This window comes from Leucoraja erinacea, chromosome 31 (assembly GCF_028641065.1).
Source record: "Leucoraja erinacea ecotype New England chromosome 31, Leri_hhj_1, whole genome shotgun sequence".
NCBI lineage: Eukaryota > Metazoa > Chordata > Chondrichthyes > Rajiformes > Rajidae > Leucoraja > Leucoraja erinaceus.
In genome coordinates this window covers 17,967,670-17,990,650 of record NC_073407.1, presented here as the reverse complement: position 1 = coordinate 17,990,650, position 22,981 = coordinate 17,967,670, and the positions used below count along the sequence as shown (strand labels likewise).

The following is a 22,981-nucleotide window of genomic DNA, read 5'->3' as shown; positions in this document are numbered from 1 at the left end:
AGAGATGAAGTGGTTTCTCCTGGGACCTATTAAGTCAGTAATTATCGTAGTGTCAGAACAACATGGGCTAAGCTGCCTTTTCTGCTTTGGGTTCCTGCACTCTGTTATGCCCTGTGCATGCGTGGAGAACTGTCAATGTGTGATGTTGGTGCAAGACCCACGCAGTGCAGAGGAGCTGTTGTAATTTTCAGTTGTGGCTCCATTCAGCTGAGCTGCGTTTAAATTAATGACTTGGCTGACATCCATCACTTGGCCTGCATCACTTTAAAAGAGAAATGACCGCCTTTGGTGAGAATGCTATAATCGCAGAGTGGAGATGATTGGGCAATTTACTAGCACAGCTGTAAGTGACTGAAATTAATTTTAAATGCGTTATTTACGTGTAACTATCCTCCATTCACTGCATTTTAGTCGGAGGAAATGCTTTGCTGTTATAGGAGGAGTTGCTTCAGCTCCTGTTTCCTCTTCTCTTTAAATGGAGCTGATAGAAACTGCTTTCCTAATCGTTAATGGTGCTACATTATGTGTTACCCAAACTCGGTTTGTAAAAGTCCCACAGATCATCCTTTGTGAGGTTTCCCAGTGCAATGCTTGGCTGTGTCCATTTCAAGATATGCTGATCTATTGCAAACGGGTCTGGCATTTGTTGGGAAATATCCTAGCAGTAATCTTGGCAACCAGTGCTTAAGCAGACATAACACAACACGAACAACACTCTGCCAGCTGTTGGAAAGTGCTGCTGCTCAAACAGAGGAAACTGCCATGATGTGGGGACGGGAAATAGAAACATAGAAAATAGGTGCAGGAGTAGGCCATTCGGCCCTTCGAGCCTGCACCGCCATTCAATATGATCGTGGCTGATCATCCAACTCAGTATCCTGTACCTGCCTGCCTTCTCTCCATACCCCCTGATCCCCTTTAGCCACAAGGGTCACATCTAACTCCCTCTTAAATATAGCCAATGAACTGGCCTCAGCTACCTTCTGTGGCAGAGAATTCCAGAGATTCATCACTCTCTGTGTGAAACATGTTTTTCTCATCTCGGTCCTATAACCTATGCAGTCACAGAGAGAACCTACAAACCCAATACAGACAGCACTGTAGTCAGGAATGAACCAGGGTCTCTGGCACTGTAAGCAGCAACTCTACCGCTGCGCCACTGTGCTGCCTTAAAAGGAAAAAGAGAGCTGTTGTTGGGATTCGGCGAGTCAGGCATCATCTTTGGAGGGAGATGGACAGATGATGTTTTTTGTCAGGGAAGAGTGCAACCGGATAAAGAAGGATGGGGAAAATGGGAGCAATAGCAAGGGGTGGGAGCTGTATGGGCGGGGGGGGGGGGGGGGGGGGGACGTGGGTCCAGTGGAAGAATATGAGAGTGATGGGTAGATGGAGGAGTTGGGTGAGGGGGGTGAAAGGAACTGTGTGATGTGGTCTCAGAGATATTGGGTTAGTTTAGAGATTCTGCGCAGAAACAGGCCCTTTGGCCCACCGACTCCGAGCTGACCAGCGATCACCCCGTATAGTAACACTGTCCTACACACGAGGGGCAATTTACTCAGCCAATTAACCGATAAACCTGTACATCTTTGGAGTGTGGGAGGAAACTGGAGCACCCGGAGACAAACTCATGTGATCACAGGGAGAACATACACACTCTGTATGGGCAGCACCCGTAGTCAGTATCGAACCCGGGTGTCTGGCGCTGTAAGGCAGCAACTCTTCCACTGTGTCATCGTGCCACCCAGTATTGTAGAAATAAGTTGTGTGTGGGAGGGCTAGAGTGGATAGGAGGGGCGAGGAAGGGTTTACCTAAAATTGGAGAATTCAATGTTCATGCTATTAAGTTGTAGACTATCCAGGTGAAATATGAGGTGCTGTTCCTCTAGTTTGCATTTGGCCACACTCTGGCAGTGGAGGGGGCCAAGGACAGACTGATTGTTATGGGAAGGGGCATTAAAAGGGCTGGGCAACCAGTAGCTCCAGATAGCCACAGCATACCAAGCACAGATGTACAGCAAAGGGGTCACCTAGTGTGCATTTGGTCTCGTCAATGTCGAGGAGGCTACATTGAGAGATCCAAATACAATCAATGTATTGTAGGAAATGTAGGTGAATCTCTGTCTCGCCTAGATGGGCTATTTGGGTCTTTGGATGGAGGTGAGGGAAAAGGTGTAAGGGCAGGATGTTACACCTCCTTTAGCACCAGAGGTAACCTGTGACCCTTTACTATACCTGCACTGGGACTGTACTAGACGTGGTTGGTTCGCTCATGTGTAGGATGACGTATAGCTCGCTGTTGGCTTCTGCGCCGTTCAACATGTTGGCAGAATTGGTCGCCCGGCGCATCAGTGTGCATCGTGTTGTCGTTTCTGGGGGTCGCCACGGCAAGGCTTCTGTCATGATATTTTGATCATATATTTTGCACGACTGATGGCGCAATGGGCTAAGTGTTCGGCTGGCGACCGGAAGGAGTGCATACTGTCGTTGTGTCCTTGGGCAAGACACTTCACCCACCTTTGCCTGTGTGTGAATGTGTGTGAGTGACTGGTGGTGGTCGGAGGGGCCGTAGGCGCAGATTAGCAGCCACGCTTCCGTCAGTCTGCCCCAGGGCAGCTGTGGCTACAGAAGTAGCTCACCACCACCGAGTGTGACTGAGGAGTGAATGAATAATGCCATGTAAAGCGCCTTGAGTATCTAGAAAGGCGCTATATAAATCCCATCCATTATTATTATTATTATTATGATCCCCGCTAGACTTGGTGAATCTGCTCCATTCCCCTGATGTTTCCTCAAAACCTTTTCCCAGTCACAGGCTGACTTTGGCGTTAAAAAATTCCATCACTTTGTGGTTTTTATTGAATAGGTAAAATTAAGAGGCGTACTGCACCTTGCTTGGACAGAACATCTCCTGAGATAAGTAAAACATTCCACTTAGCAGGGATGATAGAAGAAAATATTTATTTTTAAATGAAACAAATTAGAAAACTAGAAACCGAACAATAAATTTGTTAATGGACATAATGGATTTCAAAAGATTGTCTGAAGAAATATTTTTTTCCCCTTCTAGAATTTATGTGATTATATTTTTTGAAGTTAGAATGGACTCTTTTTCACTGTTATCAGACTGGGAATTTTAGATCTAAAAAACTCATTCAAATTATTATTTTTTTTAACCCTCTCTTGGTATTTTCACCAGTTTATTTAAACCTGTTTCTCCTGATTATTGGCCCTCCAAATGTGACCATCAGAAGTAGTTGAACTGTTGCAATGTGTTGCAGGTTTCAATGCTGTCAAGTTGACTTCTGACGAGGAAAGCTCCATGGGTGTGGAGAAGTCAGAAGAGGCTCTTGCAGTGAACACTTACACCAGCAGGAGGGGACTCGAGCCACACAGGGACTATGGATATCACAAAGCAGGTTTGAAATGGATGAAGCCATTCTCAGTAATCACCCGTATGCCAGTTCGTGAAAGATTAAACTCAGGCCATCCTACAGCGGCGAGGGGAGATTTAGGAAACCTGGCTTAATTTCAAGGACGATGTGCTGGTGAATGTTTTGAAAATGCATTTTAGATAATGGTTCCGCCTAAGATTCACATAGATTGTTTTTAAAAAGAAAAATCCTATTAGACACTGAATATCAGATTGTTCAGCAGTTTTCAGAAGTTTTGCAATTGGGAGAACAAGTTCAAGAGTTGACAGAAATCATGAGGAGGAATTCCAAACTTGGGTTTGTCACTTTTTTAACATTCCCTGCATGGCTGTATACTTAAGCACCAAGGTTACTTGGTAGTAAAGCACTTGGTGATGTCATGAAATTACAAGGCTCAGTGCAAGCATCTCAGTTATTTTTTGAACAAAACAAAGTGCTGGAGTAACTCGATGGTTCGAGCAACATCTGAGGAGGGATGGACCTGCATGTTTCAAGTCAGGGCAATTCTTCAGACTTTATTTTTTGTTTTATTTGTTATTTTTCACTTTGTTTTTTTTTATCTTTATTTCCACAAAGTAAAATCATAGGGGGGGGGAGGGGGGGGGGCTAATCCAAAGACTCTTTATTTTCATTTATTGGTCAAGGTTCCAGCATAAAATGTGTGTGCCCTTTGTAACACAAGGTTAAATAGAGACCTACTTACTGCCAGCTGGAACTCTCCTCAAAATGACTAAGCTGCAACATAATTTGTGTGGGAGAATAATTACCATTGCAGCATGCTGGGCATTCAATGCTTGGAAATTTCTTGACATATTTGTTTGTCTTGGGAGTTAAGTCAATGTGTCACCAAATCTTTATGTGGTAGAGATAGCCCATGGAGTAACTCGGCTATATCAGTTAATAGGCTTCACGTCAGCTCCTAGTTTCCTTCTGATTAATTTGAGAGCGTGTTGCAAAAACCTGCAATTTTACCATTAATTGACTGTTCTCTGGGGCTGCCACAATGTTACTTGAACATCTTGGTTTCACCTAAAATATCACAACCTGGTCAAGATGTTGAAATCTTTGACAATGTATAAAACAATTCATTCCTTTCGATTGATTAAATTTACAAATGAAGCCGGAAGAGCAAAAAATACCATAGTATATTACAAAATGTTATTCTTTCAAGTAAAATATTAGACTGTAAATAAATTGGGAAATAAACCAATTAAAAAATCTATTCATTTATGGAATGAGCTGCCTGAGGAAGTAATTAAGGCAGGTACTATAACTATTTTTGAAAGACATTTGAACAGGGACACGGATAGGAAATGTTTAGAGGGATATGGGCCAAATGCAGGTAAGTGGTACTGGCTTAGATGGTGCATCTTGGCCGGTAGGGAAGAGTTGGGTGGAAGGGCTTGTTTCTGTAGCCTGTGACTCTTACGGAAGCTCACAGCTTCTGATAAAGACTGGATAGACTCGGCTTGTACACGCTAGAATTTAGAAGATTGAGGGGGGATCTTATAGAAACTTACAAAATTCTTAAGAGGTTGGACAGGCTAGATGCAGGAAGATTATTCCCGATGTTGGGGAAGTCCAGAACTAGGGGTCACAGTTTAAGGATAAGAGGGAAGTCTTTTAGGACCGAGATGAGAAAATCATTTTTTTTTACACAGAGAGTGGTGAATCTGTGGAATTCTCTGCCACAGAAGGTAGTTGAGGCCAGTTCATTGACTATATTTAAGAGGGAGTTAGATGTGGCCCTTGTGGCTAAAGGGATCAGAGGGTATGGAGAGAAGGCAGGGATGGGATACTGAGTTGGATGATCAGCCATGATCATATTGAATGGCGGTGCAGGCTCGAAGGGCCGAATGGCCTACTCCTACTCCTGCACCTGTTTTCTATGTTTCTAAATATCAAGCAGTCGGAGCAATGAAACAGAAGTTGCCCAACAGTAGCCCGACACACCTTTTCCCCAATGTGCCGCCTTCTGTGGGTGCTGCAAGAATCTGCAGCAGCGAGGACCACGTGCTCAGCCAAAGCCAGGAGATTCCACTGAGGCAGTGAGCTCCGTGCCTTGTTGAGAGTCAGGTTCGATTGATGTATGTGGGGATCAGAAGTATTATGACTTGGCATCGCCGCTGTTCGTTGTGCCACCCACCTTCCTACCTGAAATATATAACTGATGGGGGAGATGATTTAGCCCATGAAGGAATAGGAATAAATTCATGAAAACCTTGTAACCATCAGATTGTCCTTCAGTTTCCTGAATATATGTCTCCTTTTCTTGAATATTTGTTGGCATTTGCTATCCTCCAACTCTACCAGTGATGCAACTGGTAGAGCTGCAACATCCCAAAGACGTGCAGGTTTGTTGATTGACCGGCCCCTGTAAAATTGCCTCCAGTGTCGGGAGTGGATGAGCAAGTGGGATAACAATTGTATCACTTTTCCTGCCACCAAGCCAGGCTGAGCTGGGATTTTAACTGAGGATGGCTTGGTTTGCATTCTCAGCAACATGTTGCTCGTCCATCCAAACCACATGCAACAAACTCTGTCTGTACTGCTGACGTGCAGGTGTTTTATCAGAAGTTGTGGATGTGAACAATTCTCCATTCTTTACAGTGGTGCAAGACTTTTTGTTTATTTCCCCCTTTGTTTCCACCAGTACAATACAGTTTATTTATTGTGCACAGATAATAGTCTTCGAGTCTCCAATCCAGAGAAGGGAAGAAAACGGCAGCAGAATTCCAGCAGGGATCACGAGGCATCACGCAAAGTTCGAAGCTGCTCAAAGATAATGAGCCTGAAGGAAACTGCAAATGTCAATGGTAAGCAATTGGGAAAACCTTGTAGCTTGGAGCTTGTAACACATTTGGAAAGTTAAACTGTGAACATGTTTTTTTTTCATAACACAGACACAGCAGTGCTATGTTTATGTTTTGAAGATAATGATCTGTGGAATAGTTCATTATAACATTGAAACAATACACAAAATGCTGGAGTAGCATAGGCAGCATCTCTGGAGAACATGGATAAGTAATGCGTTAGGTTGGATCCCTTCTTTACATTCTATCTGAAGAAGGGACCCTGACCTGAAAACCAAAATTGCTTAGGTTTTACCAGGTTACTTTGTCAGCAACAACCTGGTAATTTCTTCCAGCCTCTCCCAATTACGGATGTTTTTGTATCTTTGTATCTGATTTATTCTCAGTTAATCTTCCCTCTTCTCTTCACATCCCCCAATTGCTTCATTGCCTGTGCTCCCTGACCTAGCTTGGCACAGCACACTTTGATAAAACTATGGCTGAGTGTGTGTATCCCTCCAGGGCCAGAATCCTTTCAATTCTCGAAACACATGCAGTCTGAAAAAGTGTCTCGACCCGAAACGTCACGCATTCCTTCTCTCCAGAGATGCTGCCCGTCCCGCTGAGTGACTCCAGCATTTTGTGTCTGCAGCCGAACGAACCTCCACCATTCCCTGCACTCTTCCAGTCCCAGCATCTTGTGCAACCCAAACATCTTTTGCTCCAATGATGGTGAACTGGCGACTCTTGGATGTTGTTACCCGATCTATAAATTGCTTCAGTTGCAATCTCAGCTGCAACCTACCAAACTTCCCAATTCTAGGGCTTTTCATACTGAAGTGCGGAAGTCATTTTCAATCCAACCTTTCCTCTCCTCGCCTTCACAGCCTGACACTCGCACCTTAAGTATCTCTGCCTTTCCATCTCACCCAGTTGTTTATCTGTACCAATGCCCCCTGATGTGGCTAGTAGTTCGAACCTTTGAGGCAACGCACTAACCTCCACAAACCCTCAAGATATTTTGTGACCTGAACGTTGCTCTGTAAATGAGGCGTGGAGTAGGGAAGATTGAACTGCTGTTGCATCTGGGGAGGGGTGGAGGGGAGGGGAGAGGGGAGATGGAGAGGGGTGGAGGGGTGGCGATGGGGTAGGTGGGGGAGGGTAAGGCAGGGTAGGCGGGGGGGGGGGGGGTAATGGTTGGAGGGGGAGGGGGGGGGGGGGGGGGGTGCAGGCGAGGTGGAGCCAGGGGCTAGAAGGTCAGAGACAAAGACCAAACAAAATTGCTTACTTTCCCTGGAGTAAGTTGCTGCTCAACATGACAGCCTGTGACATAGTGGTGGTGGTTAGTTCAGTGTAATATCTATAGGAAATGGAGAAAGGCACATGTGAAGGTAGAACTGCTGAGCACAGCAAAGCTCTGCGGAGATGCAGCATTGCCTGAGTGCCTGCAAAGCTTTGGGGAGGTCGAACAGGAGAAAAATGGGGAAGGTTAATCTCAGAATATAATGTATTGATTGGCAGTGGAGAACATTATAACCCTTTTGTGTATTCCAGCCCTTCTGCGCTGCTTTGAAATGCATTAAAATTATTTTTTCTAACAGATTGCCAATGCAAAAAAAAAAAAAAAAAAAAAGCCGAGCTCTCCCTCTGAGACCCTGTGGTAAGGCTGTGACACGAGTGGCATTTATCATTGTAACTACCACTGTCAGAGGGGTTTTATCGGTCATTTGTTTCTGTCAGCCATGATGTCAGAGCAGTGTTGCTCAAAGATGGATTGCAGTTCAGAGGTCACGTTGCCAGTACCACAGGATTTAATGGGAGCAATCATGGTGTTTTTTTAATATATCTATTTTGTTTTTGCAGTTACATGACAAAGTTGTGAGTGCTTCGCTTTCTGGACTTGTCCATTTATTTTGTTTTGATGTTTGTTTGGAGCGCCAGTTGATAAGGATGTCTCAAAGTCACCTTTCCTTTCTCTTTGCTTCCTTGCTGCGGGTGAGACAGTATTAACGCTGCCTCCTTTTTTGTTCCCATCACAGACTCTCTCCACTTTCATCAACCACTTTCATCCTCGCCTCCCGCTCCAGTCTCAGCACTCGTTCAGTATTCTGTTCCCTCTGGAACTAAGACCTACCATTTTCTGCATTCATGAGATCATATGTGATAGGAGCAGAATTAGGCTATTCGGCCCATCAAGTCCACTCTGTCATCCAATCATGGCTGATCTATCTCTCCCTCCTAACCCCATTCTCCTGCTTTCTCCCCACAACCTCTGACGACCTCTGACTTTGCCTCCACAGCCTCCTGTGGCAAATAATTCTGCAAATTCTGCAAACCCTCTGACAAAAGAATTTCCTCCTCATCTCCTTCCCAAAAGAATGTCTTTTAATTCTGGGTCTATGGCCACTAGTCCTGGACTCTCACGCCCCTATTCCCTCCCATGAGTTTGCAGAGCAGACAGAAGGACACTATTTCCTCTACTGGATGTCGTGGCATGATGTCTGCACCAATTCTTTATGGAAGGGTCCCTGATGTGAAACATTTAACTGGTTTATCTTTCCACAGAAATTGCTGGACCAGCAGAGTTATTCTGGCATTTTCTGGTTTTGATCCTTACAGTTGAGACCTGAACTAACACCATGCCAACACCCCCCCCCCCCCCCCCCCCCCCCTCCCCCCCTTGAGGTGTGAGGTTACCTGTGAACCCCTTAAATACATCCTTGTTGGGGCAATGTACAGGTTAAAGGACCATGCCATTCAGAGAGAGCTTGGTTTCATTCGGAGAAACCGAGAACATCACAGGTTTTTTTCATGGTAGAGGATTCTTAAAAATAGAGGCTTAAAGGGGAGATATTTAAGACAGACATAGGCGCAACTTTTTGGGTGGTCTGTATCTGGAATGAGTTTCCAGAGGAAGCTATAGGAGCAGATACATTTATGACTTTAAAAGAGACATTTGGGTATGAAGGGTTTAGAGGGCAGGCAGATGGGGCTACCTAGTCTGCGAACTTGGTCGGCATGGACAAGATGGGCTGAAGGGCCATTTTCTGTGCTCTACAGCTCCATGACTCTGACAGATGTTGAACCATTGGAAGAGAAGCCAGAAAACACAGTACTGAATCATGAGGCGGAAGAGATTGGTCATGAAAAATGTTCTCAAAGCTAATTACGGCCTCTTGTGTCCGAGCTAGGTTCGTACTCTTCTGATATCTTTTCATGGAAGCAAAGCCAGAGGTTGATAAGGAAGTTGCTCGGACCACCCCCCATGCCTCCAAAGAGTCCAACCACTACACATGACACAGAAGACAGGAAAAGTAAATATCTTTCAGGTAATCTTCAAAATTGTCCAATGAAAGAACAGGTGACCTTGCCTCCTGGTGTCTCCTTCTCCTGCTCTCTCATCATGCCTTTTGTGATGATTGATATATTCTGCTTGGGGGTCAGCATTCCTCTTTGCAATGTTTATTTTCTTGCTCTATAAACCCTTATTTTGTCTCCTTTATTATAATTATTATTTGTTGTCAGCTATCATCAACTGTCAGCAGTTGTTATCTATTATCAAATCACTGTATGATCCTTCTATAAATTAGCGTGTAGTCTTGATCTTCCAACCTACCACATTATGGGCATTGAACCTTTTCTCAGGAACTGTAACGCTACAATACTGTAAAACTATATGCTGCTCTCTGGTATTATTCTCTTTGCAGCACATGTTGTGCTTGTGTATGGCTTGATTGTACTTGTGTAGAGTATGGTCTGATTTAACTGGGTAGCACAGAAACAAGTTTTTCTCTCTACCTTGGTACATGTGACAATAATAATCCAATACCAATTATCGTCACGTGTATCGAGGTAGAGTGAGAAGCTTTTGTTTGTGTGCGATCCAAACTATCGTAACTTCCTTAATACTTCTGCGTATCGCAATGTGCCACATAACTCCGGGAGATTTTTAACCTGTTTCAATTGCTTGCTATGTGGTGGGCTCCATTAAAGTTGGCATCTAGTTCTACATCTAGCTCTGTTGCACATGTTTGTACATAAAACTGGTGGTAAAGAGTGAGTGGAAATCAGCAGTGTGTGACTTGAGAAACTGCTTGTGCTATTTGTGAAATATTAGCAATAACTTAGCAAGAGCCGAGTCTCATTCAGCAATAAAGATACTCATTTATAACGGCTGCAAATATCTTCCAGAATGTTTATTAGAGAGTAAATTGGTATCCCTCTGAATGTATAATGAATTCTCAGATTGGCATTAAGGATCCAGTGAGAATAGTTCTTTTTTTTTTTAGCATTCTTTTGAATGCACTGAGCAGAGGTTAATTGAAAGGATGTTTCAGTTGTAGGTGTGTGGTGGGATTTCTGTCGGAACTTGCCTTGAATCGGGTATAGTTTGGAGACCCTGTACAGAAAATAATACATCTGTTATTAAAATAGCAATTAATGTTATGATGTATTTAATCATTTTAATGAGTTTTCCAAGATGTAAATGTTCCAAAACCCTGGAAACACTTTCCTAGCTCTGTGTGGTCCTACCCATGTTTGTTTTTTTCTTGCTTTACGTTCCCTGCTGATAATGCAGCACTTCAATGTAATTTGTGGGGATTTTTTTTTTTTTTGTTTGATAACACAGATGAGCAAGTCAAAAATCCCATGGAAGGTGCAAGATCAACACCATTTGTAAAGAGCCCGAGGCGAAGACTTTATTTTGCAAACGAGGATGAAAAACATTGTAATTCCATGAAAATAGGATCATTGGACGCTGTACAGCCACGTCTAGAATCCATGCAGGTAAATATATCCTTGGAGGGTTCACAGTTGAAACAGACAGCTGCAATTAACCTAGACATTCCTTGGAAGATGGGAGATGGTGGTGAAAGCCTTGAGGGAAAGTCTGGAGAAGATGGTCAGAAGAGCCTCGTGACTCCTAAGGGACACAAACGGCTTTTATCTCCTGAAGATGAGCAAGGTGGCCCAAACCGTTGGAGCAGCAGCTCGCCAACCACCGATAGTGTTATGAAACCGAAACATCATTTAGGAGCCAAGAAACGACCTTTGTTTCCAAGGTGTAGAGCAAGTTCCTCCAGCCCACTGCAGAACAAAGCAAAGATGGAAGGCCATACACAATTCCCTGTGGCCCGGAGTTACAACACGGATGAGGTCCGTGAGTACATGACCAGGCAGATGGCCAAGCACAAAAGGAAGGAGAGTGAAAGGAAACGGTCAGCAAGACAGGCCATGGAGGTGAAGAAGAAGAGACTGCAGGAAGTCTACCGGAAACAGAAGGAGGCTGTCTCCAAGCAGAGGAGATGGAAGCAGCGAGGCTCTCTGCCTGCTCAACACTTTGTGGACGGGTGTCTGGATTCTACAAAGCCAGTAAGTTCCTGCCCCTCAGAATATCGTTTCACCCATTTTCAATTATCAAATTTGACTAAATATTTCCATAAGATTGTATAAGTCTTGGTTTATATTTCTTTGTGTGCAGAAGTTGTCATCAAATTGTTCAAGAAGATTAAATGATTCCGTTAAGAATAACTTGTGCCTCTGGTGGTTGAATCCAGAATAAAGGGACAGTGTTGCCTTAAAGTTACACCTTGGCTGTCCAAGTGTATTCTCATATAACATATAACCATATAACAGTTACAGAATGGAAACAGGCCATCTCGGCCCTTCTAGTCCGTGCCGAACACTTATTCTCCCCTAGTCCCATCTACCTGCACTCATACGATAACCCTCCATTCCTTTCCCGTCCATATGCCTATCCAATTTATTTTTAAATTGTAAAATCGAACCTGCCTCCACCACTTCCACTGGAAGCTCATTCCACACAGCTATCACTCTCTGAGTAAAGAAGTTCCCCCTCACGTTACCCCTAAACTTCTGCCCCTTAATTCTGAAATCATGTCCTCTTGTTTGAATCTTCCCTACTCTCAATGGAAAAGGCTTATCAAAAAACAATCCACTTGGTGAAAATCTCTACCTTGTCCATTCTGAAAACCTCTTCATATTGGGTTCTGATGGGAAAGTTGAAGACAAATTCATTGCTTTTACATTGAATGTCAAGTTTATGGTCATATACATTAGTATGGTGAGGTACAAGTACAATGATAATCTTGCTTGCTGCAGCATCACTGGCATGTAGAATATGGATAACACACAATCAAAAATTATGCATTAATTATCTGAGATATTAAAAAGGAAAAGGCTGTGCAAACATAAAACATTAGTGTACAACAATTATAAACCATGTTCATGCAAGTGCAAGAGGTGGTCCATAGTGTTCTGTTGCTGAGGTTGAATTTGATTAGATGAAGATTGGTTCAAGAACATGATGATTATAGGAAAGTAGCTGTTACTGAACCTGGTGGTGTGGGAATTCTGTACTTCCTGCCTGAAGGTAACTGAGAAAAGGGCATTGTCTGAGAAGAGAGACTGTGGGATCCTTTGTTAGATGTTGCCTTCTTGAGGCAGCACCTCGTGTTGACGCTTTCAATGAGGATTGCTGTGCTGGTGATGGACTGGGCTTTGTCCACCACTCTCTGCATCCTCTTTCAGCAATCCTACACGTTAGAATTAGTAAATCAGGCAATAATGTAACTAGTCGGGATACTTCCTACAGTGTTGGAAGGTACTGCAGTTGCTAATTAAACCAAAGATAGATACAAAAAGCTGGAGTAACTCAGTGGGCCAGGCAGCATCTCTGGAGAGAAGGAATGGGTGACGTTTTGGGTCGGGTCTGAAGAAGGGTCTCGACCCACAACGTCACCCATTCCTTCTCTCCAGAGATGCTGCCTGTCCCGCTGAGCTACTCCAGCTTTTTGAGTCTCCTTCCCACAGTGCATCTGTGGATGTTTGTTAGCATATTTGATGAGGTGACTACCTTTCAGAAAGTAGAGGTGCTGTTGCACTTGCTTCACGATTACATCTACACGCTGGGCTCAGGACAGCTCATCTGAAATGTTGACATTCAGGAATTTGAAGCTGCCAAGTTGCTCTCATCTCCAGTCCACCAGTGAAAACTGGTGCATGGTCTCCCAACTTCCCCTCTCTGAAGTTGGTGATTGGTCCTTGTTTTTGTTCATGTTGAGCAGGATGTTGTTGCCGTGGCACCAGTCAACCAGGTGTGCTATCTCTCCCCAGTACAATGATCCCTGACCCCATTGCTGGGGAATGGTGGAACCGATCCCAGGGGCTGTATGTTCCTTATGATCTGGTGCCTCACTCTGTGTTCTTTACTGCAATAATATCTGCAGCCAGTAACTTTAGTCCTGGATGTTGTTGTAACAACTTGGCTGAAGTTGTTTGACTAAAACCACCAATGTTCTTGTACACCGTGTGTTCTTGTGCTGGAATTTGTAACTGACTATTGAACGTCTCACTTCTACCTCCCAGGGGAAGAATTTGGGGTCGGCTCCATTGATAACAGATTGGGCAGCAACAAAGGACAGGCCAGAGTCTGGACACTTGGAGGAGAGGTACGGTTTACTGGAGCCATGTCTGGGGTTGTGAAAATGTTTCCAATATTAATATTCCTCCCTCAGATTACATGAGCAAATGCTTCATCGGATGAAGGAGCAAGCCGCAGGAATCGGGACAGCATTACCTGTGGTGTTGTGCTGTCATAGTTGGCTTAACTCAATGCAGCAGAAGAAAGTGAATCATCCACAGTCTTGGTCAAGGAGGAAAATGGTCCAAGTTCAGCTCCGACCACGGCAACATGAAACCAGAGGGGCTGATGCTCCTGCTCCTCTTCTCTTCTGCACAATAAAGCCGTGAGAGGGTAAAGAAGGTCTTGGTTTAGTGACTTATGTCCCTGTCCCACTTAGGAAACCTGAACGGAAACCTCTGGAGACTTTGCACCCCACACAAGGTCTCCGTGTGGTTCCCGTAGGTTGCAGGTGGTTGCCGCAGGTTGTAGGTAGTGGAAGCAGGTAGGGAGACTGACGAAAACCTCCGGGAACCGCACGGAAACCTTGGGTGGGGCGCAAAGTCTCCAGAGGTTTCCGTTCAGGTTTCCTAAGTGGGACAGGGGCATTACTCTGTGATGCCTCATCAATCATACACTGGGGAGCTTGACTAGGGGCTGGAGTTAATGCCGTACCTTTCATAATGTGACAGTTTTAGAGATAGCCCCTCACTCGCATGATGAATGAATCAAACGTGATTGCATTGGCACTCGCATGGGCCTAGCAGCATATGCGGAGGTACGGAAAGTGTCCTTCACCCACCGTGACGAGCAGTTACTGAGTGTACCCTGCGCTGAGCTGAGAGATTATTAATTAATAGAACATAGAACAGTACAGCACAGGAACAAACTCTTCAGCCCATAATGTCTGTGCCAAATATGATTCCATGTGCTTATCTAAAAGCCTCTCAAACATCACCATTGTATCTGCTTCCACCACCATCCCTGACAGCATATTTCTGGCACACACCGTGGTCTGGGTAAAGAAAAATAAACTTGTCCTTTAAACTTTGTTCCTCTCACCTTAAAGCTTTGTCTTCTAATCTTTGACATTTCCATTCTGGGGTAAAAGTTTCTGAAAATTGTTCCTGCTCCAAGCTTATCCATTCCCTTGTTGAACATCTGCACTGAAGCTGGAAGTATTCTGATTCTCAGTCTTGCAAAGCCTTCAATCATGGCCTGTCACTTGCCAATTCCAGCCTTCACATGAATTGATTGGGTTCTCAAACTGTTTTGCCTGATTTTAATTCTGTTTAATTGAGGACTCCTCTGGTTGCCCCTGCAGCGTGCAACATGCTGGCCAAGGGTCACTCCAAGAATTCAGGTTCCTGCTTAGTTCTGTCTCGTGCTTCACTCTTCAGAGTGGAAAAGAGCAGAGAAAAGGGTAGGGCCTGAGCAAGGAGCAGCCACAAGGAATGCAAATGCTAGAATCTTGCAGATGCTGGAATACACAGTGCTGGAGTAACTGTATAATCTGGAGAAAGGTCCCGACCCAAAGCGTCGCCTATCCACGTCCTCCAGAGATGCTGCCTGACCTGCTGAGTTACTCCAGCACTTGTGCTCTGGTTTCGTTTCCACATCCCAAAGACTTGTGGTTTTGTAGGTTAATTGGTCTCTAAAGTTGCCTTTCATGTGAAAGTAATGGATAAGATAGTGGGATAACATAGAACTAGTGTGAATGGGTGATGATGATTGGCATGGACTTAGTGGGCCAAATACATTGTTTGCCTACTGTATCTTTGAATCAATCAACAGTTGCCGCTTTTCTTTCAGGTTTCTAGCATTTGCTGTCTTTAAAATTCACTATGGAGTGCACATGTGATTCCACAATATGTATGTGGTCAATTGGAATTTTTTTAATGTTGTGCATTATGTAAAGATATGTCTTTTGTTACACAGTGAGTCAAGCCAACAGGAGCTGCACTATCTCATGAGGCCATTTCACAACTCACAGCCTGGACAGTGCAGCCCTCTGAAAGTTCAAGACCTGGAATCACATTGTTCACCAAAGCCTCCATCCTTTCCACTGCTCACTAATCGGCCCCTTGCAACACGGGAGCAGGAAGCGAGTGACAACATCACCTCCCACTCGGCCTTAGAGTACAGGAACAAGCAGCAGCGCCTGGAGGCCCTTCGATCCATGGCCAATGCCCTCAGCGGCCGAATTGAGGATGAAGTGAAGAGATTGGGTGTGGAGAGAGGGAGTCTGTCAGGTCCAGGAACATGCGGCAATGACCAATGGAGCGGAGGTGGCTTGGTTAGACCTGTGGGACCTGATGCCGCAGTGACGTTGGCTAGTTACCATGACCATGGAATGGAATGGCAGAGTGTCCCAAATGCTTGCCTGGTCACATCACCGAGCGTGCCGACTGACTTCAGTCTCCTGCCCAAATCTCCGCACAAGAGTGGAGGCCCAGTAGAAGCTGAGAGATCACATAACAGGTGTGCTGGGACTGGAAGTGACCTGGAAGTCAAGGCACTGGTGGACGACCTGCTGCACAGTCCCTCGTCTCAGAGTGGTGACTTCCTGTGGAGTGACTCTGAACCTTCAACAGAACGTGAACTGGTCTGCAAACCCAATGGGTCAAGTAAATGGCTGCTGGATGCAGAGAAAGGTAGGACAAGTTATTATGTGCTTGAGTCCAGCTTCCTCTGGTTTTAATCCCCATTTACCTCGCATGGTCCCTCTGGTTTCAGCAGAGTCTGATACTTCTGTTTCACCTTGCCTGATGATGTAGGTGCCACCTGCAATCCAGTTGCCCTAAGCAACTGAAGGTGCTGTATCCTCTGGAAAAGGTACTGTATATACAATAGGGTGACTTGCATGGCTGTTGTGAAAGGTGTGTATCACGGAGTCACAAGCAGGCCTGTCCATGTTCCAGAATGGAAGGGCGATGTGTATAGGAAAATAGGTACAAAAAGCTGGAGTAACTCAGCGGGTCGGGCAGCATCTCTGGAGAGACCCTTCTTCAGCTAGATCTGCTCACTGAAGGGGTTTTTGTGTCGCATTTAGGTTTTACGCTGTTTTTCCAACATTTCATGTTGGGTTGTGGTACCTGGAAGTTTGTCATAAAGTCTAACCATCTCCCTCTCCTTGTGATGGGATTAAAAGCAAAGCGAAGCAACGTGTGATTCGTATCTTAGAATGAAATTCCTTTTACTCCAATAACTTGGAATTGTCCCATGAAAGCAACTTGAATTGTGGTGACAGATCCATCATTCTCGTGTTTAAGAAGGAACTGCTGATGCTGGAAAATCAAAGGTAGACAAAAATGCTGGAGAAACTCATGAATTCCCCATCGTCATTCTCTATTTCTCTCTGGGATGTGACTAGAGTCTGATAACCCGAATGAAATATAATTTTTTACCAAGACCCTGGAATCAGTTGTTAGATTTGCTGAGCTCCAGCCCTCTGTGATTGCAGTTGGTGGATTGACTTTTCCTTTTGCCTTTTTTTTCTCAGGGTTGGGAGAAATGTGCGATGATGCTCTGGGGACCTTCCGTCAAGGAGACCATCAGCTGGAACGGAAAGCGTGTGTGGATGGAACTACTACTGATGCACACCAACCTGAGACCATGTTCCTGGGCAGAAGGTAAAGCAGATAGACGGTAACTGAAGCTCCTTGTTGCAGACACTAGCTTCTAAACCCAATCCTTTTGCAACAAGCTCCATTGCATCCTAACACAATGGTGGCATTGCTAGGATGCAAGTGAGATGTTGCGACTCTGTTCAAGGCATCATATAAAAGTAAATTTTTCCGGTAGTGTGAGATAGTTGGAATAATTAATATGTGGGAGGTTTTGCATTTCGCCCGAAGAACAAATCTTAATATGATATAGGAAAATGTAAAATGCTGAAGGAACAACTCAGTGGCTAAGGCAACATCGGTGGAGGGAATGGACAGGTGCCGTTTTGGGTCAGGACCATTCTTCAGATTCAACCTCTGGACCTGCTATGAAACTTCTGATGATGGAGTATTAATCTGATGCACCATCTCTGTTTATTTCTCCATCGATGCTGCCTGTCCTGCTGAGTATTTCTAGCATTTTGATTTTATCTGGAACATCCAATGTCTACATTTTTTAGCTTTTGATTTCAAAGTATTTTACAGGCAATAAGTTTCCTCTGAAGTGTGATTGTCGTTGTTAAAAACACTGCCCCAAGTTCTCACAAAAAAACATTGTGACAATGACCAGGTAACTGACTTCAGCACTTCTTCTTTCGTGTGGCGTGCACAGCCTAAAGTTGTTGGACAACTTGTTCCATTTGATCTTCCGTGTGTGCACGTCTAGTTGATTGCATTAGTCGAACCAGGGCGGACCACGTGAAGGTTGCAATCTTCCACCCCACTTCAGCACTGCTGACTGACTATAACTATCCCAGGTGCCACTAGTGGGGCAACATGTGCAGGTCATAAGTTCTGGGAGCAGAATTCTCCTGCCTTTGCTCATCAGTTCATTAGTTCATTAGGGTCATTGAGGCTAACCTTGGCCAGTGGGGAGGAGAGTGCCCAGTGACTGTCTTAAACACTAGATAACATTGGCTCGGCAGATTCTCTAATGCCATTCTGATGGAGTGCTCAGTGGTGCCACCTTGTGATTACAATGTTACGTTGATCACTTGTCAAATCTGTCCTGAGGAAGAGGGGCAAACTCTCTGTGGTGTTGGATTGGGACTCTGACAAGAACCAATAGGTTAGATCATAGAACAGTGAGGCACATGAACAGGCCCTTCGGCCCTCGATGTCTGCACTCAACATGATGCCAAGACTTGGATCAAGGTGAGGATCTGACAAAGCCCAAATCTTGTCTCTATACATAATACATATCCCTCCGCTCTCTGTGTATCCATGTGTCCATCCACACATCTCTTGAATGCCACCATCATAATCGGCCTCAACCACCACCTCCAGTAGCATGTTCCAGGGACTCGCCATCATCTGTCTGTCATATGGTTTAAAAAAAACAACAACTTATCTTGCTCATCTCCTTTAAACTTGGCCCCTCTCACCTTAAAACTATACCTTGTAGTATTTGATTTCTCCATCCTGGGAAAAGCATTCAGACTGTCCACCTCATCTATGGATTGTTTGAGCGACAGGGTATGACCGACCAGGAATGCTGCTTGGGTTTCAGTCGCACGCGCAGTCGGCTTTTTTGGGCAGTCCAGGACATTACTAAGTCGGCATCAGCTATTCTATTCTAAAGAAGAGATTACTAGGTGGATGAAGGAACTGATCCAAACATGTGCTTAACATGTCCTTGAGTGAGTGCAGCTCCAGGGAATCTCTTGTCCAGAATCGTGGCATTCCAGACGATACTGACCACCCTCATTCCATGCATTGGGGTTTGGCACAGTGCTACAGATGGAAGGGGGTGCACTATCTCCCAAAAGACCCACACATATGACTTATGAAGCAAATTTGTCTGCTCTGCAGCAAAATAAGTCTCATGTGGGACTCATCAACTACCCCTGTACCCCACAATGTGAGACCCTGCCCTCAGATGGTTAAGACTTTAAACGGCATGTGAGAGGGGATGCGATAGCAAACAAAAATAGGATTGGCTTAGAATGGGTGCATAATATCCAATTAGGGCTTATTTCCAAATGCTTCATGCTTCTGTGTGCCTGTAAATTTTTTTTTTTTTTTTTTTTTAATTTTATTTATAATTTAATTCTTTATTTCGAACAGAATAAAAGAATATAAAGCAAGTGTGAAATAGCATACAAAAAAACAAAACAAGAATATTTATAAATTGACGGAGGATATTCAGTATAAAGTATTACCGATGGTATAAAGGTAAAATGAACAAAAGTTGATGGAGTTCTTTGTTAAGGTCTACACCTCTAAAAATTAAAACATCATTATTTCATTTTCTGGCAGTGTGATGTATGTTTGTTAAACGTGCGTTCCGGCAGCTAGCTGTCCACAAAAGTACTGGGAAGAGTAAAAATGTCCACTGTTTAGAAGAATTAGAAAACTATTTTCTTTAGAAGATGTGAACATTTGGATATAGCTGATATTGTTGAAGGACCTCTGGAACTTTCATATAGATTAGAAAGTTAATGTGCAGGTATATCAGGTCATTGGGGATGTTTGCTGTATGCAAATTGATGGCTACAATTCTCTTTATAACAGCAACTACTACACTTCAATCATTCTTCACTGGCTGCAAACCATTTTAGTATCTCCGACAGATGTGAAAGGCAAGAAATTATTATGAATTCCTTTTTGAGGCCATTTGTCCTGTGTTCGCAGTACACATTGTGGCCCCGCTCTGGCAGTGGAGGAGGCCCAGGACAGGACAGTCAGTATGGGAAGAGGAAAGGGAGTATAATGGGAAAAGAGTTTGCAGTATACCTTTTGTCCACAGGATGGCAGTGTGGCACTCCCCCCCCCCCCCCCCCCCCCCCCCCCCCCCCTTGGTGCAAACCCCCAGGGTCCCCTCCCCTCCTTGGTGCAAACCCCAAAACCTGCCCTTCCTTGGTGCAAACCTGCAGGTTCAAACCTGCACTTTTTGATGCCATTCTGAATTCTTATTTTATTTCCAGAGATTGTACTGTGATTTGTTTTCTTTTACATTATCTGAACTACACACTATCCCTATCGTTACTGCCAAAATTGGCTTCCAATCTGTTGTTTTGGTTGTAAAATTCTCACCTCTGCTCTCCCATTATCCTAAGAGTTTGGCTCCATAGGACTGTGGACCATGTTTGAAACCGCTCCCACGACACTACCCGCAGACCAGACTCTGCAGAGTCTTTGGTGCTCCATCTAGGACCCCAGACTTAGGAATTCCTTCATTACTTTGCCCCGCACTCTTCCTCAAAGATTCTCCTCAAACCCTACCACTTTGACCATGCCTTCTGTTATTTGCCTGAATATTGATTGATGTTAACATGTGTCTGATAAATGAACCTATGCATTGTATTGGTTGAGTTACGATTGCTAAGGAAAAATGATTGTAACATTATTTATGTTTGGACAAATGTAGACAGTTTTCTCTGCAATTTGAAGGTAAAGGGGAGACCCTGACAGAAGCTTATAAAATTATGAGATGCGTAGATAGGGTGGATGGTCAGTTCCTTTTTCCAAACGTGGAAATGTCAAATGTCAGGCCTGTTCCTTTTCTATGTTAAATATTCTTAAAAACATGCGAGTTTGTAGGTTAATTGGCCGTTAATTTGCTCCTAACGTGTAGAGAGTGGATGCGAAAATGAGATAACATGGAGCTAGTGTGAAAAAATGATTTGGTGGGCCAAAGGGTCGGATTTCATGTTCTATTGATCAATCGATCGATCGATCAATATTGGGAAAGCCATAAGATGGGGTTGTAAAAAACGATGTTTGATGAACTCTTCACCTTCAACACAGTTTCTGTCTGAATTCTCTGTTCAATAAAGAGATAGAAAGATTTTTGATTAGTACAGGTGTCAGATGTTGTGGGGAGAAGGCAGAAGAATGGGGTTAGGAGGGAGAGATAGATCAGCCGTGATTGGATGGAGGAGTAGACTTGATGGGCCGAATGGCCTAATTCTAATCCTCTGCCTTCTGACCTTAATAGAGCTTCAATCGTCTGTGTGAGAGATGCTCAGCCAATAAGGGGCAGATATACTTTTCTTGCGACATTATGACACAATTGTGGCATTTAAGAGACTTTTGGACAGGTATGTGGATGTACAGGGAACGAAGGGATATGGATTATGTGCAGGCAGATAGGAGTTGGTCTTGGCATCATGTACGGCACTGACTTCGTGGGATCAGTTGTTGTGCTATGTTCGATTGGAAATTGATTAACTGGAAGTAACTCAACCAGTCAAGTTTTAATTAATATCCCAATGTCCATTGATCATTTGTTTAAGAAGGAACTGCAGATGCTGGATGAAGAAGGATTTCGGCCTGAAACGTTGCCTATTTCCTTCGCTCCATAGATGCTGCTGCACCCGCTGAGTTTCTCCATCATTTTTGTGTACCTTCCATCGATCACTTTCTATTTGTTTCCGCCTCTCCTCCGTATAAATATTGGCTCGTGTTCACCTTTCACTGTGGGAGAGAACGGGAATTTCTCATGAACTCTGGACATCTGTAGGTGGGCTGCTGTGGTCACTTGTATACCCCTTCCATAATATTCCTGCCCCTGCCTGTTTTACAAATGTTTGTCCAATCTCTCCTTGTAGCTAATGCCCTCTAATCCAGGAAGTATCCTGGTGAACCACTTTTGCACCGTCTCTGACGAAGGGTCTTGACCTGAAAAGTCACCTATTCGCTTTCTTCAGCGACGTTGGCTGACCCGCTGAGTTACTCCTGCATTTTCTGTCTATCCTCCATATCCTTCCTGTATTGGGGTGACCAGAACTGCACTCAATACTCCCTAGTGGCCTGACTGAAGTCTTATCAAGCTGCAACATCCCTTCCTGACTCTTGTGCCCAAAATTGCCCTCTGAGGCACTGTGGGATGCGGGGGAGAGGTGGGGAACTGGAGAAGCTGCCCAGACATTGGTTGTCTGCATGCTGCCATGGGTAGCACTGATTGCAACTTCATGAAGTCATACAGGATGGAAGCAGGCTCTTTAGCTCAATTTGTCTATTCCAACCAAGATGCCCCATCTAATCTTATCCCATTTACCTGCTTTTGACGGCAGGTCTGATTATTAGTGATGCTTCGATTCGCAATTGGTAGACTATGGGTGCAATGCCAGTCTCACACAGATCTAAGACTGCTGGACACTACAGTACTATAGGAGTGCTGCACTGTCTAACCTGTCATTTTTCGGGTGAGATGTCAAGGCTTTGAGATGGGTACAAGGGAATTCTCACAACCAATCTGCAAAACCTGCCCCCGATATGCATTATACCCAATATCCTCTTGTTGACATTTATAGCATAACCAATCACAATGAACGAACAGCTGTCTGAGATCTTGCTGTGTGACTCCCAATATTCACTTTAACAATCCTCAAATATTTACCTCCCATTCAGTAGCCCTGAAGTTCACCTTGGCATTGTGTTTTGACACAGACATTGTGGGCTGAAGGAACTGTTCCTAAACTGTACTTTTCCATGTTATATATTTAGCTTATCTGTCCGTGGTCTTCCTTTATTGCTGAGAGTACGACAAGATTGAATGTATCTGGAGGATTAATCTGAAGCTTAAGGTTGAGGCTGTACTAGTGAAGTGCATTTGCATCTATTTAATGAAAAAGCCTTTTTTTCTGCCTGGAGATTATCAGGCTGGACACAATAGCAGTTGTGCCTTGGAGCGATCGTTTTATTGTTAGTATAACATATAACATA

General features: G+C 44.3%; 1 protein-coding gene across 1 annotated transcript in view; it reads left to right on the top strand.

Annotated features, from left to right (window-relative positions):
* The first annotated feature begins 3,221 nt into the window (after positions 1-3,221).
* LOC129712018 (centrosome-associated protein 350-like) overlaps positions 3,222-22,981 on the top strand; it is a 29,266-nt gene continuing 9,506 nt past the window's right edge. Inside the window, exons 1-7 of the mRNA XM_055660140.1 lie at positions 3,222-3,416; positions 6,113-6,247; positions 9,415-9,552; positions 10,854-11,596; positions 13,613-13,695; positions 15,585-16,300; positions 17,149-17,278. Coding sequence (XP_055516115.1) covers positions 3,320-3,416; positions 6,113-6,247; positions 9,415-9,552; positions 10,854-11,596; positions 13,613-13,695; positions 15,585-16,300; positions 17,149-17,278 — 2,042 coding nt within the window. The 5' untranslated portion in view covers positions 3,222-3,319. The remainder of the gene's footprint in view (positions 3,417-6,112; positions 6,248-9,414; positions 9,553-10,853; positions 11,597-13,612; positions 13,696-15,584; positions 16,301-17,148; positions 17,279-22,981) is intronic.